This window comes from Marmota monax, unplaced genomic scaffold (assembly GCF_021218885.2).
Source record: "Marmota monax isolate L192 unplaced genomic scaffold, Marmota_monax_Labrador192_F-V1.1 WCK01_AAM20220418_F8-fsc00444, whole genome shotgun sequence".
NCBI classification, from domain to species: domain Eukaryota; kingdom Metazoa; phylum Chordata; class Mammalia; order Rodentia; family Sciuridae; genus Marmota; species Marmota monax.
This window is the reverse complement of record NW_026692644.1, coordinates 236,788-249,431: the sequence shown is the minus strand read 5'-3', so window position 1 is coordinate 249,431 and position 12,644 is coordinate 236,788. Positions and strand designations below refer to the sequence as shown.

Here is a 12,644-nt window from a genome sequence, read left to right as displayed (position 1 = left end):
GGAAATGCACTGCGTTGATATGCTTGAAAGAAAAATAAATAGAAAAGCTAAGAATGAAACATCAAATGAATCAGCACAGGAGAATAACAAGGAATTGACTTTATGAGACCTTGTTTAGACTGAAATCTTTTTCGTTCAACATCACAGCTCTTGTTGAATTCATTTTAACCTGAATTAAGCATTCCTTTCCCAGTGCTCACTGGTAAGCATCTTAGCAAGTCATAGACACAAACATGGTCCTGAAATACAGCCTAGTAACAGGCACAGCAAACTCAGTGAAGCAGCTGGAGGCTCCTTCCTGGTGACTCCTGCAGGGGACCTTCCTCAAGGCTGTATGAAGGGTCTCAGCACCGAGGAAGCCGGGATCCCTCCTTTCTGGCCTCCTTAATTCAATACTCACGTTTACCACACACATGACCTGTGTGCTCAGAAGACCCCTGTGGGCTCACGTGACGCTAGGTGCTCACGACCTTGCCTCTTCCACATCCCTCATTTCTGACCTTTCCTCCCCAGATGTCACTTTGATACTCTATAAACTGGGATCTTCTCCCCAGTACTGTACAGCTCACCTTCTAAAAGACAGTCCTCTCCTGGTCCCTCAGTGTGTCACTAAACACAATCAAACTGTAAAAGGCTTCTATGTCCTGTGAGATCTACCTGGTCATAATGTGTTCTTTAGTGTTTTGTTTTGTTTTTTTCCTAACGAGGCTTCCATTATCTGAGGCCCTACAAACCCAATATCCAACATCTAGATTTTCATGCACATTTTTCTTTTCTTTGTGTAAACCCATGATTAAGGTGACAGAGTAAATAATGCATGTAGATTTCGTGCTCTTTGCTTGATTCACCTAGAACCAGTGTGGTTAACAGAAATATAACGTGGATGTGAACAACAGAACCATACACTCACATATTCTTTCTATGTGTGAAACATTGCCATTCCCTAACTTCTCTGAACTATTTTTCACATAATTAAACTTATTATTGCCCATCCCTAACACAAATCTATATATTTATGTGTTAACACCCTCATTTTCCAAATGCAAATGGTAGCACTCATTGATGTGAAGAATAGCATTATTAAATACAGCTATGCCTGGGATCAGACCCTGAATCTGTGTGCGTACTTCATATTTCTAATCTTCTAAAATGCCAAATTCAGCAATTGATGAATGATTTACTGTGTGTAAATTTATTCATTCAATTCAATGTGTGTAATCACGATTCTCCTGCAAAAATAAATCATATTGCGTTCCACATTTCCACCTAGGTTAATTAAGGTGCACAGAGCTAAGGGGAACTGATCACCTACACTTCCTGTCCAGTGGATGGTTGTCAGATGAGCAGGCAGGAGGGCAACTGTGCAGCTAAGCTGTTCAAGGAGGAAGGATGTGAGCTGTGTGCAGTTTAGTGCCCTCTTCAGAGTTAATTATACAAGAGAGTAACAAAAACTAGACGTTCAGCATGGACAGTAAAAAAATGAAAAAGTGGAAAAAATGAGTGACTTTACCTTTCTTGATATTTTTTTCCTTACTTTTTATGTCCAGGTCTTTTCTTGGCAACTTTTATCTCAACTCATTACAGCCTTTCTTTTTCCCTTTCTGCCATCCATGTCTGGCAATTGCTTTTGTTTTTCTTTCATTTTTCCAAATATGCATAAAACATATCATAGCATTTCTTTCAATTGCAGTATGTGAGTCTGACTTCTTCCCTGCACTTGGTTTTGGCTTTTCCACTTAATATGTTGGTGCTCTTCCATCTGAAAGCCACAGTGGTGCCAGATCCTGTCTTAGAAATTAATTTTGATAGTCATCTTGGATCATTGCTATTTTCTCAGGAAAAAAACAGTAATTGATAGTTTGATACTATTATTCACCTTTAGTAACTTAAACAAAATTGTTGCTTTTTGTAACTGGGTAAACAGGAATAAAATTTTGAAAGAGAGCTTATCATAAAAATGAAAGTGCATTATTAGATCTCTGCAGTTGTCAGATGCTGAGAGTGAGAATACCTGCTCATGTCCCCTGGGCAGCAGGAGAGGTGGGATCCCAGGCTCCTCTGCTTCTAACAACTTTGAGAAGCAAAGACTCATGACCTCATAAAAAAATAAAAAGCATAGATCACATCATCATGACACAATCAGCCTTAATGTGCTCACTGCTTCTGCTTTATGGCCGTGCTTCAGGTATCAACTTGCTTTAGTGGTTAAAATAGACAACATTCCACAATCTGGAGCTCATATTTAGTGGGTGACAACAGAGCAGCAGCTCAGACACATGCTGTGAGTTGTGTGGAAATTAGTGACAGCAAGAACCAAAGTGCATGGAGGAAGGACAGAGGGACAGCTGGGCAGCAGCACTGAGCAACACTCCAAGGAGGTGCTGCTGCAGGAGCCCTCAGGCTCTGGACCACTTTGCACAGACTGAGGAGCAGGGCCAGCCCTGGAGGGAGCCTGCCTGGGTCATCAGGGCAGCAGCAGGGACAAGAGGGCTCTGGAAGCTCAGGCCCTAGGGCAAGTGTGTAGGGAGGAGTGAGGACTCAGATTCTGCTCTGGACCAGGTGAGAGGCCAGTGCGTGTGGCATGGGGTCAGGTCCCCTTCTGGAGCTCACACAGGAGGATCTGGTTTAGGAGAAAGCTGAGGAGGAGCCCAGGGCAGAGACTGGGCAGTGGGCAATGAGGACAGCTGGGGCTATCCTGGGTGTAGCAAAGGAAGCCAAGCATGCCAGGGACCCCTGAGGCCTGGGCACATCAGCTCAGCTGGGTGCTGCTTAGGGACAGGGTAGGACCCATTGAACCACCCCTCTCTACTGCTTGGCTCAGGGGTTAGTTCACAGTGGGCTCTCAGAAGTTCTGCTGATTAACAGAACCAAATATGAACCTCAGAGGTAAATTAGCAATAAAGACCAAACTAAGAAAAAGTGACTAGGTCATTTTATATATCAACATTTAACATATAGATCCTTCCATGTAGGGCATAAGAGCCTCTTGTGCTGCCTTCCTCCTTTCTAGGTTTAGTCCTCGCTTAATTTCAGAGGAGGAAAGATACCAATAGTCCTGGTAGTGCCAAGCCCTGAGCACACAGTCTACTGTAAACTTACATTTTCTCTGAACCAGTCATTTTGAAGGAAGGCTTTTGTTTATATTTAGATTATCTGCTGCCTAAATTGGAGTTCAGAGTATTATATAAATGGTTTGATGATAGTTACTACAGCTGTACATTTTTTACCTACACTGACAAGTTTCACATTGTCAGGCAATCATTGCAGACAGTGATTTTCAGAATCCTGAACATCTGGTATTTGAAGCTTTTAGGATCTGAGACATTGGAGCTAGCCAGAGGGTCTATTTCCATCCATGAATAGTGATTTTTTTTCTTGCGGGAGACTTCCTTATTTCATGCATCACAATTACATGAAACACCAACTTCTGGGTAACAATATAACTTGGACAGTGTTGTTCTTGTGACTTCAGTTGGGTGCAAGATCTGTGTCCCTCTTGACCATGCTACAAGTCATACTGCTTAAATATATAGAATTTTAAAAAAAACTAACCTCATGTGACAGGGCAAAATACATGTATGAGTACCAAGTGTGGCACTCTGAGTTTATCTCTGGAAGTCGTAAGAAAAGAATTTTAAAAGTCTTGTAGACAATCAGTCCAAGACTAATGAGGAAATTATTGACCTGCAGCTCACTCGGTCTCAACATCCTCAGGTAAGAGCTGTGGAGATAGAGTAAGTAACTTGTGTGTATCCAGCTCATAGAGGGGCCTGAAGGTATGTCCCTCTCCCCTCTTTCTTCCCTGCATTAATCCCTGAGGACACTCAGACACAGAAAAATCCATATCTCAATTAAATTCACACCACTGGCGGGTACCCCAGGGTAGAATTTTAACAGTTCACATCAATACAGTCACTTAAGATTGTTCTTGCTTTTTCCAATGTGTTATGGAACAAATTGATCTCTGTTCAACAGAAAGTGTGTCCTTATGTTAGGAAAGTCACACTTCAAAAATATCTCTCTTGTTTACATCTAGCCCAAATCGACTCGGTTTCATAGTACCAGTTTGACTCACCTTGTCTGAAGTTCTTGAGTTGGACTATGAAAGGAATAGGTTTATAATTAAAAGTTTGTCTGCTGAGAGTTTAATGAATTCTTCAATATGTTTAAATAGTCTGCAGCGTTCAGCAGCTAGCTCCTGCCACTGAGCAGCAGGCCTGGATCTCACCAAGCTCTTCTGACAGGAGAAGCCAAAGGCACAGGAGAGAATCCTCAGGACACATGCAGCACCCACTGCTCCCACCTCTACCAAGTCTTTATGCTGAAATCTCAAAGCTCTTCACCTTGTGCAGTGTTCCCTATGTTATTGCTTTGCTCACACAGTAAGACATGTCACACTTGCTTCCTTGAGGTCTACAGGAGGACAGAAGGATGAGCTGCTGCACCTGATATGCAGAACCTTCCTCTACCAAGCCTCACATGTCCTCCCTTTGCCTCTAATGGACCCCCAATGTCCAAGCCCACAGGGACAGGTATATTGGCCATTTCACCTGACTCTGCTGACTTGGAGATGAACTCAGCTCAAACTTAAGAGCAACTCCACCAACCTGCTCAGCTCTGCAGCTCTGGCCTGCTGCCCAGAATTAGTCTCCAGGGGGATGAATCCAGCTATCTAGAACATGATGGAGAGCTGTATGAGATATTTGGTAATGTTCATCAAAATCCTCTGGTTTGTAAGGGATAGAACTTAGGATCAACATGAAGCAGGCAACTCTTATTAGTACTTTGCTGAGTTATAATAGCAGGAGCAATGACCTTGTCCAACATAGTTTCCAGAGGCATTTATTGGTGATTATGACTAAATTAAATTATGCTATGACAACATCCTTCCTTCTCTTTGAGAAGCAGACAGATGATTACTAAAAATCCTAATACACTCAGCAGTTATACTAAAGTAGAAAGTAATCTTAGAGGCCTTGTGATGAAATGAGGCCTTAGGTCTACCCCTTATTAGGACATTATATTGGCAAATATACAGAAGACATTAGATTGTTGCCAAGTCCTTAAAACAAGACTAATGGAGGGATACTCTAGACATGCCTGGAAGTATGGCTGCCAAGTGTTTGCAAAGTGTCTGTTGCAGGGTCAGAATGGGCAGACATAGGATCCCTCAGTCTCCCATCCAGTCCACAGATTTTAAACCAGAGAGGTGAGCATTTGAAGTTTATGGGGTACTTGTCTGTGTCCTGTGTCCTTTGGTCAGGAAAAGAGACAGCAATATCATTCCATGAGATTGTATTCAATAAATATTTGTGGCCAGTATCATGGAAATAGGATGAAGTGCAAAACTCAACAAGTTTTGGATAAGGCAAGTGGATAAAGTACAGAAACGTAGAGGTTTCTATTGTCACTGTCACTGCTGACTTCTGTGTGCAGCTTTTGTCTTCCCCTGGGCAGTGTCACCCACTGCCTTTGCCTTTACCTGCTCGACACCAGCCCAGCTGATCCCACCTCCAGCCTGTCAGCAGGCTCGAGAATCCATGAGGGTCACTGACACATGGCTGGAGAGACAGCAGGCCATGATGACTGAACTCTTGTAATTTAGGAGCACAAACCTCATCTTGGCTCCTGTAGTGTTTCACAAGAAGGCTTTTGTTTTGTTTTGTGTTTTGTTTCTTTTGGTCACAAGAATTGTGCCAAGGGGTGCTTCATCACTGCACCACGTCCCCAGCCCTGTAGTGTTTTTCACTTTCGATGACACGATAGTGTAATATTTCTTGTGGGGGATGAAGTCTAATGCAATGTCCAACAATAAAACATGGGAGGGACCAGCATAGGAAAGGGTGAGGGGTGGTGGACTCTAAGATGGATGGGTCAAGGGTTTAGTGTGGCGAGTGGAGTTAGGAATATGGAGGCCATTCCTGGCATCCTCCCCGTGTTCAGCACACAACCCACTTACACCCCACGGGGCACTGCTACTCGTGGACCAAACCATGTCTGCAGAAGAGGCTTTGCTTCCCAGGTGCTGTGCTTCATGCGCCTATTGAAGAGGGTTGGGGACAGTGAACAGGTGTGGACCAAGTGGTCTCACTCATTCTTACCATGCTATATGACAATCCATTTTAATAGTTTAATTCTGAGAAAAAGATTTCTTATATTTCTAGGGTTGTCCAGAAGGGTTACAGGTAGAAAAGTATTGTGATGAATTTCTGATAAATGTTTTTCTAAATAAAGTGTTCATGGTGGCTGAAGTGTGTAATCCTCCAGGAGGCATTTGTTGCTGTCCAGTGGTTATTTGGATTTTGGCAGTGCTGACTGACCAACCCACTGTCTCTTGCCTAGGAGGCAAGGGCTTCTCCACTGAGCTGTACCTGAGGCCTTGGTTTAAATACAAACTTACCAGTAGCATGATTCTCACCTTCTGGTAATGCATAGAAGTTGTTTTGTTGTTTTTGTGTTGTTTTGTTTCTGTTTAAGAAAAGCCCAGAGGGAATGCATACTTCAATGCTTATTTATGCATTTTATAACCTGATCTATCTTCAACTACAAGGTAAACTACTTTACTGTTAATACTTGGTTCATTCTGTTCTTTGTAATTAAAGAGCATTTTAACTCTCAAAAATCTTTACTTTTAATTTCTTAAATCTCCAGGTGATCCATCATTTTCTTTCAATATTTAAAGTGGTAAGAGTTCCCTTTGTATTTTCCATGTCCAAATCCATAGAATCGTTATGTGCTTACATGTACACTTTAATTTTGTAATAATTTCATGGTGATGTTTGATCCTTAGCCTGTCAGGTATCTCCTTTCCTAGAATTTAGATGAGATGGAAAGAGTTTTACAGACCCCACAGGAAAGGGCTATGAACAGAGGAGGAAACCAGCCTCCTCCATGGGTAGAACCTCTGCCAGCAGAGGCTCCTGCTCTCTCTGGGGAGTGTCCACTAGGCCCACCTCTTACATCTGCTGCTGTTGCTGCTGCCATCACTAGCATCATCTCACCCCTTCCCATCTCTGCAGCTCACTGAGTTCCATGGAACCATGAGCTGCTCCAAGGAGTCTTTGTGCCCATGAGAAGCACAGCTGATTTCTTCATGTACATGTTGCTTGACAGCAAACGTGCAAGCCCTGCTGCTGGACTAAACCCTGCTGATGCTGCCACTTGCTGAGCGACTCAGATTTTATGCATGACCAGAGATGAAATAATTAGGAACTCCAATGTGGCAGCAGCACAGCCATAAATCAATGTGGGGGCTTCAGAGCGTAAGACACCAGGCCGGTGCCCAGGTCATATGTCCCAAGGCAACCTGAGGAAGGAAAGAACAAAGGGGTAGGATAATAAGGACATCATGGAAATGTAGGTATAGATGAGAATGTTAAATGGGGAAAGTTTGTGTCCTCCCCAAATGCATGTTCTAATCCCACAGGGATGGCATTGGAGGGAGGGTCTTTGGGAATAATCAATCAGTTATGAATGTCAGATCTGACAAATGGACAAGCTCCTAGAGTTTGTTCCCGTTCCACCATGTGAAGATACAGCAAGAGGGCCCCATGTTTCACCAGGATGCAGCCCCCACCACACATTGAATCAGCAGAAATAGATGTGCATTGCTGATAGGCTTCCTACATGAAGGTTTCTTGTCACCACAGCTTGTTTGCTCTAAGGTGCAGTCATTGCTGTTCTGGTCACTTGCTGTCTCTGGAACAAACTGGAAGGACATTGAATTCAGCAGAGGTGCTGAGTGCGGGCCCTGTGCTCCTTCTGGGCAGGGAATTATGGGGGAATGGAAAGCCTGGTCCACTCTTCTCTCAAAGACCATGGCCTTGTGGAACCCGTGCATGTCTTGGAACAAATGGGAGCACTGTGCCCCACCACGTCTGCACTGGAGTCTCTCAAGCCCCTCTTGCTGACATGGAAGTTCAGCACACAGTACAAGAAACACTCTTGTAACACCCTCTAAGGCAGAGCTGAGGTGCCAGAAGGAGGAGGCACCAAGGTGACACACAAGCAGAGCACAACAGCCCCAGCAGGACAATCCAGGGGATCAGTCTCTGATCTTCAAGACTACATTTTCTTCCTTAACAACTGTGATGGAACTTTCCACCATGACCTTGAGACTAGCTGCTCCAGGTAGCTGCTGGACCTCCTTTCAGAGCTTGCTGAACAATCCTGAAGATTCCTCCTCCTAATAAACCTGCAGCCTGTTCTGTGTTCTCCAGACACACTGCAGTCTACCCAGCCTGTGCACTGGTGTCCTACACTCTTCATTCCCAGAGAAAATTCCTTTTTTGAAGACTTATCTTTTTATTTTTGCCTGTTTGGTTGACTTTCACATTGACACTGCTGCAAATGTCACATTTAATCCAATTTTCATGCTTGTAAATCTTAACTACCAGAAAGATTCTAAAAATCCCTTGCCCTACCAAGTCCTCTGGCTCAGGAACAAAATAAAGCAACATGTGAATGAGAAGAGCAATCAACCTGCAGGTGCACACCAAGGACAATGCCCAGCATATGATTGAGAAGAGCAATCAGGCTGCAGGTGCACACCAAGGACAATGCCCAGCACATGAATGAGAAGAGCAATCAGGCTGCAGGTACACACCAAGAGCAGTGCCCAGCACATGAATGAGAAGAGCAATCCGGCTGCAGGTGCACACCAAGGACAGTGTCCAGCACATGAATGAAAAGAGCAATCAGGCTGCAAGTGCACAAACCAAGGGCAATTCCAGCACATGAATGAGAAGAGCAATCAGCCTGCATGTGCACACCAAGGTCAGTGCCCAGCAGGTGAATGAGAAGAGCAATCAGGCTGCAGGTGCACACCAAGGACAGTGCCCAGCCATGTGAATGAGAAGAGCAGTCAGGCTGCAGGTGCACACCAAGGACAATGTCCAGCACATGAATGAGAAGAGCAATCAGGCTGCAGGTGCACACCAAGGACAGTGCCCAGCCATGTGAATGAGAAGAGCAATCAGGCTGCAGGTGCACACCAAGAACTGTGCCCAGCCATGTGAATGAGTACAGCAATCAGGCTGCAGGTATACACCAAGGACAGTTTCCAGCACATGAATGAGAACAGCAATCAGGCTGCAGGTGCACACCAATGACAATTCCAGCCTGTGGATGAGAAGAGCAATCAGGCTGCAGGTGCACACCAAGGACAATGTCCCATGTATGCATGGACAGAGTTGTTAGTAGTGGCCACTTAGTGAAACAGCAGAAAAATTGTATTAACTCTTCTAGGACTATCAAAACCAGGGATGGCAGGGCCGAATTGTGGCCCAGTGGTAGAGTGCTCGCCTAGCATTTGTGAGGCACGGGGTTCAAGCCTCAGAACCACATAAAATGAATAAACAAAATAAAGGTATTGTGTCCATCTACACTTACAAAAAAAGCAGGATGGCAGCTCATGAGCATGGACTTGGGACTGTGGACAGGGGACAGGAAGGAGAGTTACTCCAGGGAGATCTGGACATGTTGCAGATGGCTCACCAAAATGGTCAGGCAAACTGGTTAGAAAGGATGAGACACAGTGATAACTTGTTATGGTTTAGTATTAGGTGTCCCCCAAAAGTTCATGTCTGAGACAATGCAAGAAAGTTCAGAAGTGAAATGACCAGGTTATGAGAGTGTGATTATGATTAACTGGGTGACAGCTGCAGTCATGTAGAAGGTGTGTAGAGGTGTTGTGTCATGGGGGCGTGCCTTTGTGGGTATGTGTTCTTCTTGGAGAGCTACCATTCTCTCTGCTTCCTGATTGTCATGTGTTAAGCTGCTAATGAAAACACAACTCTATGCACAAGTCTCTCTGTGATGCTTTGCCTGGGAAATGCATGTGCCGTAGAGAGGCACATATCAGTATCTATCTATAGTTTAGCAAACCTGAGACCCCAAAATCCAGCTCAGATGAGCCAATGATGATAAAAGCCAAGGATGACTGTTTCAGTAAAGCCAAGGAGCATCCACAGTGTTGAATCAAGGAGTTGAACAGGGAAGTAAACAACAACAGGAAAAAAAGTCTAGCATTTGTCCTCAAGGCAAAGAAAGCTTCTTTACATATTACATGCCAGGAGACCAATTAGAGGTGGGAATAACTGAGGTTTTAAGAGCCACAAGACTAAAATTAAAAATTAGAAGAAAAAAATAAATGGCTGTGTTTTAGAGTACAACAGAAAATTCTTTGTCCCCAAAACAGAAATCTTTGAAAAACCATCCCTGAAGGAGAGGATTAAAAATCCCACTAGTCTTGCACTTTTGTAGACTCTGGCCAGTTCACATGTGCTGTGGACACTTGAAATGTGGACAGTACATATTTCTATGTGCTAAAAATATAATGTACACACAGGACTTGAAAATTTAGAATAAAAATCAAATATAAAGCACAGTAATAATTTCATGTATAAATAGGTAGACATAATGTCAATATCATAACAAATATTATTACATAAATATCAATGTGTGTATAGATGGTGTAAAATATCTTATGATATAAATTGATCTTTAATTAATTCATCACTGTTAATATTAACATTGATTGCAATGTTTTCAATTCAATACAAATATCAATAATTAATGCAATTTTTAATAATCATCAAGATATCATAATGAATTTTATTTATTTTTAAATGTTTGGCAAGTAAACTTTAATTGCGTATGTGTCTCATACTTGTATTGGTCAGCCCTTCTGAACACTGCTTAGTCTGCATGGAGAGAAGCCATACAGAGGAGCAGGGACAGCCATGCTCACTTCTTCCTGGAGGAAAACATCCCCCACACTCTCCTCATGGCACCCAGCACCTCCTTGTTCCTCAGGCTGTAGACAATTGGGTTGAGCATGGGGGTGAGGATGCTGTAGAAAACTGCAAGGATTTTGTCTTCTTCTGGTGAGCGGAGACTCCTGGGACGGAGATAAGTGTAGACAAAAGGAGCATAGTAAAATGTCACCACAGTTAAATGTGTGGCACATGTGGTGAAGGCCTTTTTCCTTCCCTCTTTTGAGCGCATGTGGAAGACAGCAAAAAGGACCCGTCCATAGGAGACCATGATGCCAAGGAAAGGGAGGAAGAGAAACAGGGTGGTGCTCACAAACACCATGTACTCATAGACCCAGGTATCCATACAGGCCAGAGGCATCATGGCTGGGATGTCACAGAAGAAATGATTGATTTCTCTGGACCTGCAGTAAGGAATCTGAAAAGTATAGATGGTGTGTGCCAGGGAGTTGATGGAGCCCAGTGTCCAGGACCCCAGGATCATCTTCACACATACCCTTTTACTCATGCGGATGGGGTAGTGGAGGGGGTGGCAGATGGCCACAAAGCGGTCATAAGCCATAGAGGCCAGAAGTAAGCCTTCAGAACACCCCATGGTTATGAAGAAGAAGATCTGCATGGCACACCCCAGGACAGAGATGCTTTTCTGGCCAGAGAGGAAGTTATATGTCATCTTGGGGACTGTGGAGGAGATGTACATCAGGTCCATGAGGGAGAGCTGGCTGAGGAGAAAGTACATGGGGGTGTGGAGCCGGGGGTCCAAGAAGATGAGGGTAGTCATCCCTGAGTTCCCCAAACAGGCGAGAACAAACACAGAGATGATCAGGAGCAAGAGAAGGAGGCCAGTTTGGTTTGGGGGTAACAGGCCCAACAAAATGAAATCATTTGAAGTTTGGTTCCATTTCTCCATGGAAATGCACTACTTTGATTTTTTTGAAAGAAAAACAGAAGCAAAAACTATCCACTACACCTGCAATGAAGCAGAAAAGGAAAATAAAAAGAAGTCAACTTTATCATTATTTAGATTGAATTGCTTTTTCTTCAACACTGTACCCTTTCCAGAATTGACTTTAAAATCTAAATTGCTTGTTCCTGTTGCAATTGCTTCTGGTAACCACCTGAGTATGACATGATAGACAGACATAGGAAATATAAAGTCAAGTACAATCTGGATGAGTGGATAATGAAAATGTATTACATTTACACGATGGAATTCTACTCAGCCATAAAGAGGACTGGAATTATGGCATTTGCTGGTAAATAGGTAGAATTTGGGACTGTTATGCTGAATGAAGAAGCAAAGGCCAAATGTTTTCTCTGATATGTGGATACTAACACATGTCAGGGGGTTGTTAGGGAAGATTAGAAGTACTTTAAATTAGATAAAGGGAAATGAAGAGAAGGGAGGGGGAATGGGAATAGGAAAGATAATAGAATGAATTGGACATAACTTTCCTGGGTGCACATATGAACACATGAACAATGTAACTCATCCACAACGAGAATAATGGGAAATGATGCTCATTGTATGCATATAAATACAACCTACAGCCATGTATAAATACTAAGAAGACAAAGTGGCCCAGGTATCAAACACAAAAGAGGCCACTGGAGCCTTCTTCCTGGAGCACTCATGGCAGGAGCCTTCCCCAGGGCCACGCAGCAGCCTCAGCACCCAGTCCCAGCACAGACGCCCCTCACTCCTGTGGGCGTGACGCTAGGTGCTCATGACCTTGCCTCTTCGCATCCCTCATTTCTGACCTTCCCTCCCCAGATGTCACTCTTGCCACTCAGTAAACTGGGATCTTCTCCCCAGGACTGTACCGCTCACCTTCTAAAAGACAGTCCTCTCCTGGTCCCTCAGTGTGT

The 12,644-nt window shown here is 43.7% G+C and overlaps 1 protein-coding gene across 1 annotated transcript; it reads right to left on the bottom strand.

The window, feature by feature from the left end:
* Positions 1–10,746: 10,746 nt before the first annotated feature.
* Positions 10,747–11,685, bottom strand: LOC124093773 (olfactory receptor 2L13-like). Its single transcript, XM_046446335.1, has one exon. The coding sequence runs from the start codon at positions 11,683–11,685 to the stop codon at positions 10,747–10,749; it is 939 nt and encodes a 312-aa protein (XP_046302291.1).
* Positions 11,686–12,644: the final 959 nt, after the last annotated feature.